This window comes from Balaenoptera borealis (genome assembly GCF_965194805.1).
Source record: "Balaenoptera borealis genome assembly, chromosome: 19".
In the NCBI taxonomy this organism is placed as follows: domain Eukaryota; kingdom Metazoa; phylum Chordata; class Mammalia; order Artiodactyla; family Balaenopteridae; genus Balaenoptera; species Balaenoptera borealis.
The window spans coordinates 16,751,329-16,772,342 of NC_138878.1; the positions used below are offsets into that span (position 1 = coordinate 16,751,329).

The following is a 21,014-nucleotide window of genomic DNA, read 5'->3' on the forward strand; positions in this document are numbered from 1 at the left end:
GGCCTCACCCGCTCGAACTCCCCCCACCCCGTCCCATCCCTGCTCCCCACGCCCCTTCCCCAACTCACCAGCGGATGGGCTAGCCACTCTCGGCGCTCGCCTCTCTCCGCCCCGGCCCCACGTGCGCGCGCGCTCGCGTGCTCTGCCCCGGAAGTGCTCGCGCCGCAAGGCCGGAAGTGCGCAGGCAGTGCTCGCGGCGGCGGCGACGGCGGCGGGAGGTTCGGTTGTCGCCCGTTGGCCGCGCGGCGCCGCGCTCGGCGGCCGCCATTGCAGGTCAGGCCGCGGGCAGGGAGCGCGGGAGGCCGCGGGGAGCGAGGGCCGAGCCGGGAATGGGGACGAGGGTGCGAGGGAGCGGGAAGCTAGGGAGCTGGGGCCGGGCGGGGCACGCGGCTCGAGAAGAAGAATGGCGAGCCGAGGGGCGGGGAGCGGGGGAGCGGCGGGCGGGGGAGGGGAGGCCGGGAAGGGGGAGGGGAGCGGGGAGGGCCGTGCAGAGGTGGGGGCGACCCAGAGGGGCCCCCTGGTAGGAGGGCCGGGAATTGTGGAGAAGGGAGCAACGTGGAGTCGGAAAGCGGAGGGAAGGAAGGGAGCGAGCAGGGCGGAGCGGGAGAAGGGCGGAAAGAGTGGCCGAGCGCGGGCGGAGGACGGAGAAGGGGGCGGCGCGGGCCGGAACCTCGAGGTATGTGCGGAAAGGGGCTCTTCCCTGGGTGGGGAGGGAACCCAGCACGGGATGCTTGCGAGAGTGGGGTAGAACTGGAACCCAGGAAGTAGCGGGAACATCAGAAATGGGACTTAGCGGGGGATAGGACTGTGAGGTTCTTTCAAGGGGACATTTTAAGTCGTGGGGGAGAGGCTGCTGGGAGCGGTAATTGAGAGGGTGGTTGGAAGGAAGAGACAGTCTGGAGAGTGATCCAGCTTCATTTGTGGGCGGAGTGAGAGACGAGAGAAGAGTGGGGTGGAGTCGGGTCCTGGAGGAGAGAAGTACTTAAGAATTGAGGGGGGGAAATAAGGAACGATTTGGAAAATGAGGGTGGTAGAGGAATAACGTTTAAAGACTAATCTTTGGGAGGAGGATGAACAGTTTGGAAAGAGTATTCCGGGGGGTTGGGAGGTGGAGGAAGGCAGTTTAAAGAGTAGTTTCCTTGGGAGGTAGGAGAAAGGGTTAAACAGCTTGGTGAGCGGTCCTAGAGATAGTCTGGGGGTAGTTTGTCGGGGGGGGGGGGGCGGTGGTGGGAAGCGGATGGAGAAGTCCCAGAAAGTGGGCGGGGCTAGAAATAGGAAGTGTTTGTAGCTGAAATTGAAGGGAGGGGAGTGGGTCGGGGAGAGGGTGGAGAAGATGGGGGCTGGTGGGAGGGGAATCCAGTACGGAGGGAGACCTCAAGTAGAGCTATAAAGGAAGGGGCTTTGGGGAAGATAGGGTGCCACAGCAGTAGGAGGAGGAAGGGTAGAAGGGGCTGCAGAGTAGCAGAAGATGGAGAAAACTGGAGTAACTCAGATCGACTGAAGCCATCTTTTCTACCCATTGTCTACAAATACCAGTAATTGATTCCCTCCATCATGGGAATCTTAAAATGTGATGGGAAAGTACCACATGTATGCATAGTGTCCACACACGTTTTTGAACCCACTCTTCACTAGTGAAAAGTTTGGAAGCATTCAGTTCCACCTACTCTCCATGGCCCCTTTTTGGAGGAGAGCAAGCTTCTCATTTAGAAACTGGATTTTAGCACTTAATGACATAACATAAGCCTGTCAAGAGACAAGATCTTCCCTTTGAAACTTAGACTCTCCCCATCAGTCACAAAATCACAACACTGCTAATAAAAATAATGTATTGAGTTGTATATAAAAGTTCCTGAATTGTTCATTTGATGGAAAGACACACAGAGAAATAGTTATCATGCTTAGAGGAAAAAAACGTTCCAGAACTTAATCCCTGAAGCAGTTTGGTGAACCCTGACTGCCATATTTGAATTGTTCTCCCATTGTGTAAACTTGATTTTATTCTAACATGCTGCTTTTATAGGATGTTTTAGTCCCCTCTAAACATTAAAATAATAAGTACACAGTAGTATAAAGTCATTCTATTGGACATGTACTAAGAAAATGCCATGTTCCTCCAGGTAATCAATAGCTTGACCCTAAAGGTTTACCATGTTAGGCACTGTGCTGAGGACTTTACATTCATAACTTCATTTAATGCTCACAACCACCCTTTGAGATGGGTTCGCTTTTATGCTCAATTTATTGGTGGAGAAACTGCAACATGAGATTAAATTACCCCCTGTCATACGCAGGCTAGATAAATGGCAGAATCACAGAATCCAGGTCTGATTCAGTTCTCACTGAATCCCTAAACACAAAGAGTAGTTTCTGGGACCGAATAAGAACTCAGTAAATGCTAATTGTTGGCCCAGCAATTTGCAAACATTTTGTGTCATATATTTAATTTTTTTAAATAAAAATGAATTTTTAAAAATTAAGAATTGTAAAGTTAAAAGCCTTTATTCCGTTTAAAAAGCAACAAAAAAAAGATGAAAGGGCCAATGTTTATTACAGCTAAACAACGTTTAGCTGTAATAAAATTAATTATGTGTAAGTTAGGTTAAACCATTGAGTCAAAGCCCCTGTTTCAGTGAAAGCTGCATATTCTGTTTAATACGATACATACCACGCTTTCTTCTGCTACATTTTATTTTGGGGGCAGTTACCATCATGAGGATCATTGCTCATGATGTTCTCTGTAAGACCTTAGTAATATTAATTTAACGACTCAGAAACCAATGGATAAGAAATTTTGTAGGAGATTAGATGAATCAGTGACAAAGAATGTGCTCTGTTCTTTTGACTTATTTTGCGTTACGCAGGCAGGAAACAGGTTTAGGCTGTAGTTTTGAATCCTGGAGGTAACCTTGAGTACATCTCTAGGGATTTCAGAAACCTAAATCTCATCAGTTGGATATGATGAAAAAGCAGGCTCATTTGTTTTGAGTTGCCTACCCCACAGATGTCTTAGTTACTTCGGTGGCAAGATGTAACATCTTCCTCATAGGTGGTTTATTTGCCATCTTGTGGGAGATGTTATGAGAAAGGCTAATGTTTGTAAAGCAAGTTCCTATACTCATGTCCTGCATGAGAAGGGGCTGTGTGAGAGGACTGCAGGACAGGCCGGATTGTGGAGGAGTTAGAATTCACATTCCCCGTCTACCACTTACTAGCTGTTCCACCAGTTACTTAACCTTTAGCTTCTCTAAGCCTGTTTCCTCACTGTAAAGTGGGAGTGATAGTACCTGTATCATAGGATTGTTTTCAGGATGAAAAGAGAGAATCCAGATAAATGTTCAAAAAGGTTTAGCTATGTGAGAAATGAAGGTTTTTGTATTACAGAGATAATGCTCTGCCTGAACTTTTCTTCCTAATTAAGAAATTGTGGTGGCACTTTGATTTTTCAGGTTTTTAATGACTTTCAAAATGACAGTTAAATAAGATGTATCCCAGATTTGGTCTGATTTCAGACAGACCTTTTGAGTTTTGATTAGGGCTCCCATTGTGAGTCTTGGTTGATTCTGAGAATGTGGGTTCCTTTGCTGTTCTGTGGTTTGTTCAGGGGTCTTGAAGTCATCTGGACCACTGTCTTGAGAAACAACAGTGTCTTGACTTTACTCAGGATCTCCAAAGTAACTCCAGGTCTCAAGACTGGGGATGATCTGGGGCAACTTCAGATATTTCTAGAAATTTCTTAGATAATATTTCTAGAAATCTTGAAGTTCCCCACAAAGGGGTTTTTTTTTTTTTTTCTTTAAGGGAAAAAAATAGTTAAAACATACAAAGTGCATTTTAAAAAGTTTCGTTTACATAGCTAAAGTCATTTGACTAAGTTAGGAATATAGAACTTATGTATTTAGTTTGTTTAGCTATGTAAAGGCCCCAAAAATTGAGTAGTGAAACATTTCCCCCTTTTGTAAGGGGAGGGGTAGGGAGTCAAAATAATTCATTGCAGGGGAAAGGTGTTTGGTTTTTTCCACACCTTCCTATCTCTCCAAGTCTCCAAGTCTGTACTGTAATTGTGGCCTGAGAGACTCCGCTCTGAAATATATTGAATTTAAACATCTTTTTGAAAAGTGGCATCAGTTCTTCCTGGCTGTACAGGAACTTGGAATTATTATTCTTCACCAAAGACCAGTTAGTTGGTCCTAGCTAAATCTGGGATTAAACTCAAGGCTGTTGAGAGTGAGGTGCTCGGCAATCTCTTCCAGTGACTCTTTTTAGTGTCATGATTTGATATGGTGCATTCATCAAACCGTGCCTTCAGATGTTGCTCTTGATAAAGCTGCAGTTTCTACACAAGCAATACCTTAGAACAAGCACTTAGAAATTGCTCTGCTTATTTTTAAATGTTCGAATGAGTTGAGACTGAAGACTTAGAAATCTTTTTGTTATACAGAAAATTTTCATTATAATGTTACTTGTTACTAATAGGATTTGACTTGTATTATACTTCTTCACCTCCTTGTTTTCCTACTAACTTTTTCTGCCTACTTTCAAGGGGATGAGGACAGATTGGGCTGCATGTTCTCATTATCTTTTTTAGTCATCTCCACACTAAGTGAAATACATATTCCCTGTCACCTCCATCAGGTGTGTTATCAGTGACGTACTCAGGTATACATACCTACTCTTGAGAATAGTTGCCTAAAGCAAGGAGCAAGAAGAAGAAGAATCTGATTCAGCCAATGGGATATTTTAAGGTGCTAAAGTAGAATTTTAAAATTCACCAAAGGGATGCCTTCCCCTACATCACTTACTAACTTGGTAAATACACCCTCGTGTACATAAATATAGCCATATCAGTCCACAGGTTCCTGTGAGCTAGACTCTTGTAAGCTGGGTGTGAACTTCATTTGTATTCACATCTCTGGCATCTCATTAGGTCTAGCACAAGTTTTTAGGGCACAGAATTCTTATTTTTACAAGAATTGCTAGATGTCTGCCAGTATCAATAGGTGTACTCAGGCAGGGCCTCCTACATAAGTGGATAGAGAGCTGTGTATGCTCATTGAAGCACGGCTACAAGTATGGAGGTGCAGCTATTCTGACCCAGCTACCAGGCATCTGTTTTCCTTTATCCACTTAGGCCACCGTTTTTTCTGTTTTTTTGTTTTTGTTTTTATTTTTTGGCTGTGCCACGCAGCTTGCAGTATCTTAGTTCCCTGACCAGGGATTGAACCCAGGCCCACAGCAGTGAAAGCGCTGAGTCCCAACCACTGGACCACCAGGGAATTCCCTTTAGGCCACTGTTTTGAATTCCTGTTCTGACAGGAGGCTGTCGAGGAAATGGGGAATGCACTGAAAATATTTCTACATCCCCTTTGCCTAAACAGTCTGCACATTCCTATCTCAAACACGTGGTCAGAGGTCTTAAAGATTAATCTCCTTCCCTGCCATGATTTTCCTAAAATTTGTATCTGTGTGAACACCCTATTACTTCTCTGAAACCACCTGTATTTTACACTTATCAAGGAAAATATACTGTTTCATCAGTCATAAAAAGCTTATTTACAAGAACTCTTTCTCAATCTATGTGCATTTATTAACCTTTAGAAACTTCACAACTTCAGTTTCAGTTATTGAGCCTTTTTTGATTCATGGCTAAAATGTACCTACCATTCTCTGAATTTTACTCACAATTATAGTGTGGAAATGCTGATTTATTTATCCCCTTCTTTAAAAAATTAGCTATATGTTAGTCTTTAAAGCATTTCCACATTTTTTTTTTAAATTTATTTATTGGCTGCGTCGGGTCTTCGTTGTTGCGTGTGGGCTTTCTCTAGTTGCAGCGAGTGGGGGCTACTCTTTGTTGCGGTGCGTGGGCTTCTTTGTTGCGGAGCACGGGCTCTAGGCGCGCAGGCTTCAGTAGTTGTGGCACGTGGGCTTCAGTGGTTGTGGCTCTAGAGCGCAGGCTCAGTAGTTGTGGCGCAGGGTCTTAGTTGCTCTGCGGCATGTGGCATCTTCCCGGATGAGGGCTCGACCCCGTGTCCCCTGCATTGGCAGGCAGATTCTTAACCACTGCGCCATCAGGGAAGCCCTCCACATATGTTTTATTTGGTCTTCATGATAGTTAAATGAGTCACAATCCAGGTTTTAGCCCCATGGTCATTAAGTGACTTGTGTATGATGACACTGAAAGCGTTCCACACTTACAGGCTGGAACCTGAATTTAGGCCTTCTAATTCTAAATTTTTAGTCTCTCCTTCAAGAAACTTTGGAAGAATATTAAAAGTGCTTTTGATTGTTCTGTTGATGGTGGAGGTGGGGCCTTCTTATCTGTCAGAAGACCTTTGCCCTCCTGAGCCAGTGTATTACGTGTTGTCAAGTGGTACCACACCTGGTACTGCTACAGCAGGTCTGGCTTATTCAAACATGACTTCTTGATTCAGCTCTTGCTGAATGCATGTACGCAGTGCCTGCCTGATGCCTTCATGTCTTTTTATTCTCACTTGGTTTTCTCCTTTGAGAGGGTATTGATTATGAGTGTAAAGTTGGATGACCTAGGTTCTTGTGTTGGCTCTACCACCTGCTAGCTGTGTGTGTACACATAAAGCAAATGTATCCCTCAGTAACTTTATCTGCAAAATACGGATAAGTCCCTAACTCAGAGTGGTTGAATGAGATACCACCCATGATATATATGCACAGCATCTGATTCATAGTAAAAATTGAATAAATATTAGCTGCTCTTTATATTTGAATTTGAAGTCCAGTGATTGACCAACCTCATGTTTCCAAAATGTGTTTGGTGCTCAAGAGTAAGAGGTTCTGCTGTCTTACAGGGCTGCTGGCAATATACTTTTCACTGGAGATCCAAAACGAAGATTAACATGTCAGTAAGGAAACCTGTTTAACTTTAAGCAGGTGTTTGCTAACCATGAGCACAATTGTAATTCCTATTAACTTGCTGTTCTACAGTTGGTAAACACTGATCTGATAACCTTCCACTAGGCTCCATCTATTCATTGGAAAGATTTGTACAGAAGCTGTAGTTTAGATCCCCCATCCCTTCAGTCTCCCCATTAATCTATGCTTCTCAGGAAGACAAAGTACAAGAAGCCAGTTGTTTCAGGCAAAAATGTCCCATTTTAACTCATTCTTGTAGAGTGCCGCAAACTTGCCACCAGGTGGTGCCATTGTATAAAACGAAAGTAGATTAAGCGTTGGTGTCCTTAGTGTCTAAATGATGAAAGATGGGCAAAGTGTTTGATGAGAATCACATCAGAAATCAGCTTACCATTCACTAAAGTTGTCTGGAAGACCTTTTCCGTTCTCTTGGCTTTTAGTTAAAAGAGATCATTTGAACCTTGAAATATAAGATAACCAAAGTGGCAGACATGAAGCTTATGTCATCACCAAAGGAAAAAGTAAAATCTAAAAGAATTCCTTAGTTTTTTAGAACCATGCAGAATGGAAAATATAATATCCTTGAGAAAGGCAAGTTAGCATACTGGCCAAGAGTGTGGGCTCTGCAGTGTATGTCTTGGGTTCAGATCCTGGCTTGTAGACTAGTAGCTATGCGACCTTGAATGCAGTTGTGATACTTATTAACTTTCCACACTGTAGTTGACCCTTGGTGATCTGAAGCAATTTTATATGTACAATATCAGTTTAAAAATTTTACATGTTATAGAGTTGTTAGGGGATTGAAATTAAATATGTCTAAATCACTTAGAAAAGTGCCTAGCACACAGTAAGTGACAAATGTTAGCTATTGTTATTATCCTAAAGAAATTCTTTTTCCTCTACAGCTTATTTTCAGTTGCTTTTTAAAGACGGGAAGCTCATGGTGCAGATCATTATTTCCAGGTGAGTACCTTTTGAGACTTTTTAAAATTTAGCTTGAATGATTAGGGCTATATAGGTTTGAAATTTTCCTGGAAGAATTGGGGTCCTTAGGTGCATCTTGCACAAATCCTTGCATTTCAATTTCTAGTTCAGTGTCTAGCACTGCCCAGTTTCCCAAGAATTCGTGCTCAACAAAGAGATCTCTTGGGCCTTGAATGGTGGTGTAGGACACTATTATTTATCCTTCACCCCTCCAAAATATTGTAACCGCCAGCCCTTTGCTTGCAGTGCTGGGGCTGGAGGCCTGGCAGAATGGGTGCTGATGGAGCTACAGGGGGAGATCGAGGCTCGCTACAGCACTGGATTAGCTGGAAACCTCCTGGGAGACCTACATTACACCACTGAGGTGAGGGGACTTTTCTTTCCCTGCCTAATGCTTCAGGAAAGCAAGCTACACCAAGGTGGTGCTCCCAGGACCCAGAGTGAGGACTGCCCTCAGGTTTGTTATTCAAGGTCTAGCTAAGCCATTGCTTGTTCTCCCCCCACCTCTGCAGTAGCAGGGAAATTTAGCTTTGGGGAATCTGGAAAGGTCACAGTTCTAAAAGTAGAAATTCTCTTACTTGGGGCTAGAAAGAATAAAAAGGATATGAGGGTGGGTTGTCCTTTGTGGCTTCTCAACAGTGGTTGAGGGAGTGGAGGTGCCAGCATTGCCTCCCAAGAGCATCTCTAGAAGGCACCTGAATGTTACGACCTTGCCCTGAACCTCAGGCATCTCATTCTTGTTCTGCCAAAGGGAATCCCTGTGCTGATCGTGGGGCATCATATCCTGTATGGGAAAATCATCCACCTGGAGAAGCCTTTTGCCGTCCTTGTTAAACACACTCCCGGGGAGCAGGATTGTGATGATCTTGGCTGCAGGAGTGGCACCCAGTACCTGGTAACAGCACTCATCAAAAACAAGATCCTTTTCAAAACTCGCCCCAAGCCCATTATCACCAACGTCCCCAAGAAAGTATGAAAGAACCCCGGATTTTCCCTAGAGAGCGGCCAACTCCTTGGACTCGTGCTCCGCTGCCACCTCGAGGACGGATGGACAGTTCCCTGGGACCACAAGGGGGTCCTGCTTTAAACACAGGCCACCCGCTGGGTATGAATTCAGATCCCTTCCTTATGGCAACCAGCTCTCTTGGTGGAAATTTGGCCCCATTTCCAAGGAACCCGTCTCCTTTTCCAACTTCATCAGGCTCATTGGCTTCAAATCCAGCACCTTTCCCTGCTGGTGCTCGTGACCCAAGCATGGCTTCTTTTCCAAGAGGGATGAATCCCACTGGCACAGGTGCAGTTTCTTTCCCAAGGCCGGGTGGTCTCTTGGGCCCAAGCCCAGGGTCAGCTCTAAATCCTAGAGCAGGGGCTCTTCCAGGCCCAGGGCCTCTGTCTAACCCAAGGTTAGGGGGTCTCCCAGGGCCAGGTCCTATGTCCAACCCAAGGCCAGGTGGTCTTCTGGGAACAGGTCCTGACCCCAGAAGTGGTGGCCCCATGGGTCCTGGATCTGGACCCAACCTGAGAGCAGGTGTCCTGTTGACTTCTGGGAATGGTCCTCCCAATCCTAGACCCGTTGGCCTGGGCCCCGGACCAAGTCCCAATCTGAGATCAGGCTTTGTAGGTACAAACCCTGCCCCAAGGTCAGGTATGTTTCCAGGCCCAGGCCTTGGGCCCAACCCAAGGTCAAGTGGCCTGGGCCCAGGCCTTGGGCCTAACCCAAGGGCCGGTGGCCTGGCTCCAAGCCCTAATTTGGACACCAGAGCAGGTGGCCTTTTGGGCACAGGATCTGCTCTTAACTTAAGAATGGCTGGACCTCAAAGCCTAGATCTTGCACCCATTCTAAGAGCAGCAGGTCTTTTAGGAGCAAATTCAGCTGCTTTCTCACAGTCTTCTGGAAACATGGGCACAAGCCCATCTTCCATGGCCAGAATACCTGGCCCCATAGGCCCAAACTCGGGTCCTGGCTCTCGGGGAATTGGCCTTCCAGGGCCAAATCCATCTCCCATGTCGAGGGCTCCTGGCCCCATTGGCCCTAATTCAGCTCATTTTTCAAGGCCCGCTGGCCCCATGGGAGTAAATGCTAATCCTTTTCCAAGGGGGACAGGTTCAGGGGGATTGAACCCAGTTGCTTTCTCTCAGTCTTCTAACACATTGGCTTCAAACCCAGTTAACTTCCAGAGGTCTGCTGGCCTCCAGGGCTCAAGTCCGGCAATTTTCCCAAGAGCCTCTGGGCCACTAGGCTCCAACCCAGCTAACTTTCCAAGGGCCACTGGTTTACAGGGTCCAAGTCCAGCTACCTTCCCAAGGTCTACTGGCCCATTAGGCCCTGGTCAGGTTACTTTCCCCAGGTCAGCCCCTGGGCCCCTAGGCTCTTCGCCAGCAGGCCCTGTGGGTATCAACCCAGCTCCTTTTGCAAGGCCAACTGGGACCCTGGGTCTAAACCCAGCTTCCTTTCCAAGGATGAATGGCCCTGTAAGCAAGACCTTGGTCCCATTTCCTAGAGTGGGGAGCCTCCCTGGCACAAACCCAGCTGCTTTCCCCAGACCAGGGGGTCCAATGGCTGCAATGTACCCAAATGGAATGTTACCCCCTTAAACACCATTTTCTCTCCAGGACCACCTTGGTTTCCAGGCACTGTGGTTCTGGGCAGGGGCTGTGTGTTAGGTGAAAGGGAGCTACAGTCTGAAGTACATAGCTGGGGCTCAAGTTCAAATGAGCCTTTTTCCCCCCTCTGCGTCTTTCTTGACTGAAGGTGAAATGTTATCTGTGGGACATGGACTTTGGCAGGTGGGAATGATCCCGCCTTGCGAGAAGGAATCTCCAGCCTTCCAGAAGCCTGCTGTGCTTTTGTCCCACAGCTTTCTGCCCCTTGTTTCTTACTAGTTTCTTGAATTGTTCTTGTGGACTTTTCCTCAGGGATACATTGGCCTGCAGGTTCCAATTCATATGCGGTCCCCTGCTCACCACTGGAGAATCAGCTCACTGCTGTCTAGAAATGTTGCGTTGGTGAGCGGACCATGCTTCAGCAGCACTGACCTGGTCACCCTCTACTGCCATACCTTCCCCTGGGGGCTGGAACACAGAACAGGGAAGTGCAACCACTTCAGAGAGCCACCAAATTTCTGCTTGCCTGACCGGGCCTGCAGCTCCCTTCTCCTGGGACTTACTTAGAGGAAGCCAGGATCAAGGCTCCACTGCTCATCCCACTCCCTCTCCACTGGTACTCCCAATCAATCAAAGAACCTCAAAATTCAACTGATGTGGATGGGGTTATGGGAATTGGGGTGGGGGTGGGGGGAATGAAGGGGAGAAATCACTGTGCTTCGTTCAGCCTGATGTGAAAGGATGGTTGGTGTTTTCCTGCATTGTACCTTTTCTTACTGTTTCTTTAATAAATGGGACGAGAGGGCTGTTGATTTCACTCCCTTTTTATTACCTGTTCCACAGGGAAGGAAGTTTACCCACTGCTTTTCATTGTTTCAGCTTGGCCACAGTCCTACATTACCTTCCAGATAATGACATTTTCAAGGAGGAAGCAAGCTTTGGTTTTTAGCCTTAGCTGGTTAACTAGGGCTCACTCACTGGCTCGTAATTTCACCAAAGACCCTGTCCACTCTCTACAATGAAAAATTAAGCCACCATAGGTGTGCAGTTATCGAGGTAGACCTACTGTATTCCCCAGGTCCAGAGGCAGCTGTGACAACTTACCTGCTTCTGAGTTCCGCTGGAATTTCCTTGGCAAACCTAGTTCTTCCTCAAGTACCAATCTTGAAACTGGAATAAAGAGCTAGCTTTTGTTAAGTACAAGGAGGGAGGGAGGAGCTCAGAGGTACCAGCATTATGTGAGAATCTTTATTTTGACAAATAAGTGCGGTATAAAAAATCTGACCTGAAAGTTTAAAAAAAAAAAAAAAGTAAAAATAAATACGTTTACAAATTATTGTAGAAATAATACAAAAGAGGATTAAAATTCTCATTGAGGAAAAACCAAAATGTGTCCAATTGTATAAAGGCTCTTCCCTTACAAGAAACGGGAATAAAGCTGAAGACCCAGTTTGGTTTCGCTGCTGAAAAATGTACAGAATAACTTAGAAAAACCAGTTGAGGTCAAACGTTGTGGGCCCACTACTTGTACCTGCCTACTCTTGACCTGGAGAAAGTTGATTGTCACAGAGCAAGGCAGAGCTGATGGTAGGACAGCCAAGAGTTCTCCATCTGGGAGTCCATCCTACATTAACCTTCAAGTAAAAGCTGAAGTAAAACAAGCCCTTAGTGAAGTCTGAGCTCTGCAGTTGGCTGACCAGATTTCTTCCATTGTAGTGCTCAAAATAGTTTACTTCTTGGCCAGCAAAAACACGGAAGAGCCTGGAACAACTGCCTTCAGCAAATGCCTGCCGCCTCTTCCCAGCCTTCATGGATTAGGCCTGATGTCAACCAGCCGTCGTCTTCTTACAAACTCAAGGTCTGTGTGATGCAGCAGTGTTCGCTGCAGCTGGAAAACCCCTGAGTTCATGGGAGATGAAGGGAAGCACCAGGGTTTGCCAGTCTGGCTCAGAGCACACTTTGTTCCTTCGTAGGAAGCACCTGGGCACACTAGAGGCTTGCCCCCTCGACTACTCTCCACCTTATTGCTGGTTCTGAGGGCTCAGCAGGCCCCTCTGAGAGTGGATGTTTGGCGAGAAAGCACACTTGAGCAAGCAACCTCTAAGTCAAAGGCTTAGTCAATATCGCAGTTTTCAAACCCAAGAGCTCAGAACAGTCTGTGGATTGCAAATCTGTAGACAATGGCCTTCCCTCACTCCCCCTCCAAAAAAGAGGGAAATCAAACAGCGTCGAGAGGCGTGAGAGAAGAGAAGAACCTTAGGATTTAGATACCAATTCCATCTCCTAGTTTGGTTTCTGGACAAAAGCAAGCAAATGCAGTAGTGACTATCCACAACTTGGCTGTAAGAATTCCCTGGAGAAGCCACTGAAGAGAATGGACAGTCTCAACGATGACCAGCTTGGATTGAGGGTTCCCTTAGGGAACACTGAAAAGCTTTCCATTAGAGGTGATTGTCAGCAACCGTAGCCTGAATGTCATGGGTACTGCTCGGCTGCCAAGGAATCTGTCCAGGCAGTTCCAAGACTGTAGCCAGTGTGGTCAGAGGCTCCTCATAGTTTTTCCCCACGTGCTGAGGGCAGGCTTGCCTATTGCAGAGGGGCCCGTGAAGAGTCCAGGCTCTGTGTCACTCGCCACCTTGAAAAACTTACCCGATGAGGAGGAGGGTGGAATAGGTGACTATCACTGTGAAGTGAAGCGAAGCGAAGTGAGGAGGCTGTCTTAGACTCAGTCGGAGCTGAATTTGAGAGCGGAATTCAGGAGTGTACAGGTTGAAATACCCAAGCCCTCACTTCCTTTCTGAGCATGTTGGGGTTTAATTTTCCTGGTAGATGACGAAAACATTTTACCTCCTCAGCAGAGATTACAGACAAGACAATCTAGATATCTGGGCAATTTCCAGGTAGAATACATTCAGCTCAAGGCCTCCATAGAGCCTTGAGCTATGGCCTTTAGCACCACCACCACCGTTTGTTCCTCCTGGCAAACTTTCCTTTTTAACATATACATAGACACACACACTTCACACTTAAAAGCAGTCCAGAGCTAACTCCCTGCTAGTTCGGCTCATCCTTGGGATGTTGAGATGTGGAATGCAGTACTTCACATAAGAAAGCACCATTCCTGGACCCTGTTTTCTGACGCCCAAAAATCAGGCTTCTGGGCCTTGTATTTCAGGCACAATCTTATTGCATTGATAACTAGATCGAGGCGGGGACACGTTACTAGCTGGCCCAGATCTCAGAAATTCTCCCGCCATCTCTGATTTTGTTCAGGTGGGCTAAGAGAACCGCTTCCCACGGGCCCTCCTTGCTTACTCACCCATCAGAAGCTGCCACTGAATGGAACTTGTTGTTTGGTTTAGCACACTTCTGAGTTCCCTCTGGATCTCAGGGGAGGAAGTGGAATCTTGCCCAGAGGCCACCGTGTGCACAGAGGCAAGCAGACAGGCGGCCTGAAAACATACATGCCTCCTCCATCACCCTGAGCTGGACTTGCCTCTAAGCAGAGCTGGTCCAGGCCGTATTACAGTCACCATTCTTTGCACTTCACATTTGTCCTTTGGACCATTAAAAAACTAAAACAGCACTCCCTCCTCCCTCCCACCCCATCTTCTCCATTCCCCTTCCCTCCCTTACCCATTGCACTTTTCCCGCTCTGCTTGAGGGCTACGTCACACCTCAGCAAAAGCTAAGCTATACTGCTCTGGCTTCTTCCCGCATCGCCGGGCAATGATGGCCAGATACAACATGAGGAGGGCCACCCAGTAGCAGCCGTACAGGATGGCCCCAGAGACAAGGAAGGCTAGCTCCGTCTCACTGAACAGATCCTGGCAGTAAGCTGTGTAGGCCAGCCCCCCAAGGAGGACTGCCACCCAGATGGACACAGGGATGAGGCCAATGAAGTTCACCACAATGGTTTTTCGACCAGAGGTACCCCAGCCAGACTTGTTGATGGTAGCAATGGCAAAGATCTTGGCTGGCAGGAGGCTGGACATATAGAGAAGGGAGTAGAGTGACATGAAGATCATCTCTGCGTTGCCCCGAAGGAAGCAGGCGTATGTAGCCTTGATAATGCCCACCAGCTGCACTGTCAGCAGGAAGAGAAGAATGTTCCAGATGCGGCCACGGTAGAAAAGCTGTATGACCGTGGCGATAAGGAAGAAGGGGAAGAAACCCGTGACCACTGATTCGTAGGTCATCCAGAGGTGGTGCTTGTGGAACCACAGAGAGTTGTAGAGCCACTCACGGAAGTAAGACTTGCTCCAGCGGGTCTGCTGGTTAAGCCACCGGAGGTACTTGGTGGGGGTCTCTGTGAGGCATTTAGAGCGAGCTGTATACTTAGTCCTGTAGCCGAGACTCAGGACTCGGTTGGTGAGGTGCCGGTCATCCCCAAAGCTGCACTTGCTGCCTAGGAACTTCTGATGGTACCAGTCCTCCAAGAATTGCTGAAGGAGGCTGTTACGGTACATGCCCAAGGGCCCGCTAATGCACTGCACACAGCCAAAGTAGGACTGGCAAGCCCGTTCCACGTTGAAGGCCATCCAGTACCGCACACTGCTCAGGAAGGAGATCCATGAATCGTATTTGTTGAGGATCTGCAAGGGAACCAGAGATGCTGGGCCTCCTTGCCTGAGGACATGAGCCCCGGGAGACAGACACCAGAGACCACGAGGCCTCCCTACACCCCAAGTTCTGGAGCCCATTGCTCCAGTTCCTGGCCGTTGAGTCCTCGCCCAGCCAGAGCTGGGAAACCAGAGGCTCAGAGGAGGCGACCACACCCAGTCACTCTCCCCAGCACCAGCCCCACCTCTCCTCTGTGTCATCTGCACCGACTGTCCCAAAGAAGTTGCTCTAGCAGTCAAAGCCACCTTCAATCTCAGGAGGCAGCCTGTGGTCATGGCCAAGAGAAAGGCTTGAGAAAGAAGCAGACACCCCAGCCACCCATCCTGACCCTTTCTGCAGTTGGAAAGCTTGGGAAGACATGGTGTGTTGCCAGCAGTACCCTTGGAAGAAGATCTGACCCTTTATTTGTACCGTACTGCCCGGAGCTCTTCAGTGCAACGTTCCTAAGAGCAAGGGTTTCTCAGGGGTCTAACTTCGGAGTTGCTTGCTGCACCATTGGCCAAAATGGAAGCCCCCTCCAGGATGGATGGCCTCAGAACACTGTGCCCCTCCCAGCAGCATAGGCTCTCTATATACCTGTTAAGTGATTTCTCCCCACTTAAAAGAACAGGAAAGGAGTTGGGTAGCAGGCGAGCCCTTTGATACCATTGAAAACTGTCAAAGAGGAAACACCCCTCCAAAACACTAGGAAGTCAAGATGCCCATTTCCCAAGCATATCCAATTAGATTAAGAAGCAGAAAGAATCCAGACCCCCCCCCCCCCACCAGTAATCCTTGGTTACTTCTTACTTGGACATCTCCCCCGACTCCTCCTACTTGGGGGTCCTCCTCCAGGACTCGAAGCATTTCAATGGTGCAGGCTGGATCCAGCACAGTGTCAGAGTCACACACCTGCAGAGGGAATGCACTGTCAGTCCATTTTGACCTCAGGTCTACACGCACACGCACACACACACACACACACACATAACCCCCTTTCACATGATACACTTCAAGCCACTAACAGAGAAATCTATGCTAAATAGAAGGGGTGAAATGAATAACAAAGGAAAGTAAGAAAACGAGTTCAGGTACCAGGCTTGATAGCCACCAGACCGAGAGAGAGATCTCCGGGAGACTTTCACTGCTGGGCCCAGAAAGGGAGAAATGCTTAGCACTGGACAAATCTTTAGCCCCTTACAGAGCCAGGCTCCTCAGAAGTGTTCTTAAAATATTTCTCAAAATATTATTTCTCTTCAAAATAATATTTTTTCTTCAAAAAGTCATTGAAATCAGATGACAAGCATTGTGGCTAGACCAGGGCCAGCAGACATTTCTCAGAAGGCCAAGAAATGGCTCCTGCCAGAGGCTACTGCCCAAAGCTTGCTCATAGGATTATTAAGAACAGGGTCTTCCCTGTTTTCAGCCTCTGGCCTCTTAGACAACCAGCCTAAGTGGAGGGTGTGTTTAGCCCAGTCACAGGACCTCTAATGAGGCTGCCAGGCCTTCTGTGTTCTGTTGGCCAAGCCTCCCAGGTCAGAGCACAGCATGGCCAAGGGCTGCTCTCATGTAGATTCTACTCTGGATGGGCCTGGAAGCTGGCACCAGCTACCTCCAATCAGGACCTGGATCAAATCCTGCCCACCTGCCTGCCTTTCCTAGGGAGACTCCTGGTTTATTTCTAACAGGTGGCCTGTTATTGTTATTAGTTGAACCTGGGCTACGAACACTTACCCTGGTGGCTGACTCCTCTGTTTTCTAGAAAATTTAGATGATACAGAAAGCCCAGATAACCACTGAGTAGAGGAATTGGTTTCCTGACCCCTGACAGAGCAAAGAACAGTATCCACAGATAAGCCCAAACCCTGTTCTGCAAAAGCCTAAAATCCTTTTACTAAAGTTGCTGAGAGCCCATTAGCCTTCAGGAAGGGGGCTGCCCTCTACACTCCAACCCTATGGCTTTCTCTCTCCACGTTGGAAGACTCAGTGGCCATAGACAAGCAGCAGAAGGCAGAGGGGGAACCAGGCAGAGTCATCACAGCCACTCCCTCCTACCTGCACAATGACACATCCTTACAATCCTGGCCCAGACTGGGAAGGCCCCAGGGAGCCTCAGGCCAGACTCCCAGAGCCCCCTCAGCTTATAGGCCAAGCTTCCCAGGGCTGCTGGTCTCAAGACTACTTCCTGCCATGACCCTATCTCATTCCTCACGCTGCTTGGCTTCCCTCACCCCAGGGAGGTCTTTCCAGCTGAGCAAGGTTAGGAAAGATAGAGCTCTTGGCTGCCTGAGTTTCCCCACTGGCTGGAGCAGGGTTATCTCCCGAAGAGAGAAAGACACCTCCAGCAGGGCTCATGAAGACAAGCAGAAACCCAGAGTGTTCAATGACTGGCGCCCAGGGCTGCCCCAGGCAGTGAGCCCAGAGCCGTCAAGAGAAAGGCTGGCTCAGGTGCATGAGCCTATCTGCTGATCCACCAGAGCACAGAGGAAAGGAGGAGGTGTGGTAGAGCAGGTCTGGGGGGATCCTGTGCTTCAAGGGAGTAGATGACAGAGTCACGACAGCTTGAGCACGTGCCACGGCTCAAGGGCTTTTTCTAAATCTTCTGAGTCCCCAGGCAAGTCTCAGAGGCCCCTTGACCCTAGGTGAACTGCAGAATCAAGAACTGTCTCACAGGGCTTCCCAGGTGGCGCAGTGGTTGAGAATCTGCCTGCCAATGCAGGGGACATGGGTTCGAGCCCTGGTCTGGGAAGATCCCACATGCCGCGGAGCGGCTAGGCCCGTGAGCCACAACTACTGAGCCTGCGCGTCTGGAGCCTGTGCTCCGCAACAAGAGAGGCCGTGATAGTGAGAGGCCCGCGCACCGCGATGAAGAGTGGCCCCCGCTTGCCGCAACTAGAGAAAGCCCTCGCACAGCAACGAAGACCCAACACAGCAAAAATAAATAAATAAATAAAGAACTGTCTCACATCCCTCCCTCTCCAAGGCTGAGAAGGTCCTTGGGCCTAGGAAGACAGAAAAAGACAAATATGCCAACTCTCACTGCAACTTTCTAAACAGCCAAAAACAAAAAATCTGTGGCAAGCTAATTTTAGGTGGGTACAGTATAGAAAATTTGAATATTGGAGTACGCAACATGCTGTCAGCAAGACTGCTGGCACGTAGGTGGGCTACTGCAGCAGCCGCTATCCATTCAAGCGATAGAGAAGGGCAGGAACAGAGGAGTGGACAGTGGATGCTGGACCAGAAATCTGGGGTCCTGGGTGTCAGTTTCTACTTGGTACTGAAATGCATGACCTTTCATCAGTTTTCTCTAGCTTCTGTTATTTGAAAATTGGAGCAGGGGACTTCCCTGGTGGTGCAGTGGTTAAGAGTCCACCTGCCAATGCAGGGGACATGGGTTCGAGCCTGGTCCGGGAAGATCCCACATGCCGCGGAGCAACTAAGCCCGTGCGCCACAACTACTGAGCCTGCGCTCTAGAGCCCGCGAGCCACAACTACTGAGCCTGAGTGCCACAATAACTGAAGCCGCGCACCTAGAGCCCACGCTCCTCAACAAGAGAAGCCACCACAATGAGAAGCCCGTGCACCACAATGAAGACCCAACACAGCCAACAATAAAATTAGTTAAAAAAAGAAAAAGAAAATTGGAGCAATGTTAACCTTGTCAACATAATAAAATTTCCAGGCTGGTGTCAATGCCTGGTTTGGCTGGAAGCTAGGCAGGGTCTGTTCAGGGTCCTGGCCCTGCCAAGATGGCTGAAGAATCGGGCTGGGGGATGATTCGCACGTGTCCCTCCACCTCACAGATAAGAACTTGACACCGGAAAGAGTTGGACTTTTTAGCCCATAACTAAAACTATTTGAGTGCTTTGGAGCATGTTTTTTTTTTGCTCTTCCCCACACTTCTTTATGAAGAGGCTCATCCCCATGTTGCCAATATCGAGGCAGTATTGCACAGAGGACAAGGACAGACTGCCGGGGCTCAAATCCTGGCTCTGCACCTTACTGCCATGTGACATTAGGCAAGTTACTTAGCCTCTCTGTGCTTCAGGCTCAGTTTCTGTAAGTGGAAATAATAATAGTACCTATCTCCTAGGAGTATTATGAGGATTAAAAGAACTAAAATGTATGAAGTGCCTACAACAGTGTCTGGTATAAAGTAAATGCTATACACTTTACACTTGTTTGCTATTACTGGGATACCAATCCATAGACCTGCCCAGAGTCACAGAGCTAAGTAACAGCAGAACCAGGATTCCCTCCCAGGTCTTTTTGACCCCAGGACTGCTGTTGAGAACCATGGTGCCTACTGCCTTCTTAAGTGCAGAGGAGGAATGTGCACAACACAAAGGACCTAGACTGGACCTAAAAGTCCCCAGGAGAGTATGCCTGCCTGGCTGGACACATCCACATGTCCACACACACCTAGGGAGGCACGCTTACCTGGATGTAGTCCACTGAATCACCAAGGGCCTTGAAGGCCGTGTACATGACCTCTCGCTTGCCTCCCCACTTCTGCATGATGCACGAGAAGGTGCTGGCCCGCACCACGTTGCGCACGCGGTCCATGCCCTCCTGAAGGCTGGCCTCCGTCTCGCCCTCACCCGCCTCATGGAAGTTGCTGCGCCACACAAAGAAGCCGGCTTGCTCGGTGCCACCTAGCACCTCATGGAAGATGTCCAGCATGTAGGCATCCTCCTGGCGATTGCCATCCACCACCATGACCACCTTGAGGTCGGGGAAGGCGATGCGCTGGGCTGAGCGCAGGCACTTGCGCAAGTAGTCGGGGTCCTCCTGGTATGCAGCGATGCAGAGCGCCACAGAGCGCCGCAGCGGGGAGGGCAGCTTCAGTGGCCGGCCTGCCCGCCGCATGCGCCGGTGCTCCAGGAAGGCAAACAGGCTCTGGATGAGCAGGTGCAGACCCAGGATGGCACCGTACAGCCCGAAGGACAGGTAGTGTTTTTCTGTGTGGATGAACTGGTAGCCTGTCACATAAGCTGCCAGGATGCCACCCAGCACTGCCAGGGCAAACAGGCTGGTGCCCACCACACGCAAGGCTGTTGTCAGCTGCACCGGCATCTGGTGGGAGAAGGTGGGAGATGTGTGTCAGGCGGAGGCAGCATCCCTGGTCAATGGCAGTGGGGGCATTTTCTCTGGGCCTGGCCCAGAACCGGGAAAATGACCCACTAATAAAAACAATGACCATTTATTGAGCATGACTAAGACTGTAGACTCAGAAGCCAGACTACTGGGGTTCAAATCCCAGCTCTGACACTATCTGTGTGACTGTGTTCTACCCCTTAGTTAATTCATCTGTAAAATGTGGGTTGCAGCACTAACTTCCTAGCATCTTTGAGGATTAAATGGGTTACATATGTAAAGCACTTAAAGTAGCATTTATTATTGTTAGACAAACCAAAGCCCGAGAGAGCTGTGTGATACCTAGCTGGTGGCAGAACTGGGATCTGCCTGACCCAAAGCTCTCATAGGCAAGCTTCAGTAGGGGTGAGCCTGAGGCCAGAGGAAGCTCTGAGCACCTGAGGGGCCAGGAAGAGGGAGGAGGGGGGGGCAGGGGCAGGTAGGCAGCCTCTACCTGGCCTATACCCACTAGGGGATTACACCAATGAGGCCCATGAAGAAAGTGGGGAAGGAAAAGATAGGAAACAGAGATGCCAGAGGAAAAAAAGAAGGAAACAGCTTCCCTTTCTCAAAACAGCTAAATCGGTAAGAGAAAGTTTCCCTATGTTCTCTGCTTTCTCACCTTTTTCTCATTTATTTGAGAGGCAGGAAAGAAAGGGAAAGCAATCAGGAAAAGCAGACAAGGTAAAGAAGAGGAAATGAGCGCTGGGGTGTGGACGGCCCTCCTGGAAGCCCAGCACTGGGGCACCAGAGGGAACTGCGGCCACCACTGCAGCAGCCTGGGAGGGGTGGCT

General features: G+C 48.5%; 4 protein-coding genes across 9 annotated transcripts in view; 2 read left to right on the forward strand and 2 right to left on the reverse strand.

Moving 5' to 3' along the window:
- UTP4 (UTP4 small subunit processome component) overlaps nt 1-196 on the reverse strand; it is a 32,739-nt gene extending 32,543 nt beyond the window's left edge. For both annotated transcript variants that reach the window (XM_082369870.1, XM_082369869.1), the window contains exon 1: nt 69-196. The gene's annotated coding sequence lies outside the window, so the exon portion shown is untranslated. The remainder of the gene's footprint in view (nt 1-68) is intronic.
- On the forward strand, nt 163-8,851 carry CHTF8 (chromosome transmission fidelity factor 8; the record flags this gene model as incomplete). Its single annotated transcript, XM_082370020.1, has 4 exons — nt 163-273; nt 7,797-7,854; nt 8,122-8,239; nt 8,627-8,851. Exons 2-4 carry the CDS (start codon nt 7,832-7,834, stop codon nt 8,849-8,851), a joined length of 366 nt encoding a protein of 121 aa, XP_082226146.1. The 5' UTR covers nt 163-273; nt 7,797-7,831.
- On the forward strand, nt 8,848-11,296 carry DERPC (DERPC proline and glycine rich nuclear protein; the record flags this gene model as incomplete). Its single annotated transcript, XM_082369894.1, has 2 exons — nt 8,848-9,169; nt 10,792-11,296. The coding sequence occupies 2 exons, from the start codon at nt 8,848-8,850 to the stop codon at nt 10,866-10,868; spliced, it is 399 nt and encodes a 132-aa protein (XP_082226020.1). The 3' UTR covers nt 10,869-11,296.
- Nucleotides 11,297-11,705: 409 nt separating this feature from the next.
- The window catches only part of HAS3 (hyaluronan synthase 3), a 229,423-nt gene continuing 220,114 nt past the window's right edge, over nt 11,706-21,014 (reverse strand). For all 5 annotated transcript variants that reach the window (XM_082369887.1, XM_082369890.1, XM_082369889.1 and 2 more), the window contains 3 exons: nt 19,525-20,160; nt 15,892-15,993; nt 11,706-15,074 (listed from right to left, as the gene is read on the reverse strand). In XM_082369887.1, coding sequence (XP_082226013.1) covers nt 14,151-15,074; nt 15,892-15,993; nt 19,525-20,160 — 1,662 coding nt within the window. In that variant the 3' untranslated portion in view covers nt 11,706-14,150. The remainder of the gene's footprint in view (nt 15,075-15,891; nt 15,994-19,524; nt 20,161-21,014) is intronic.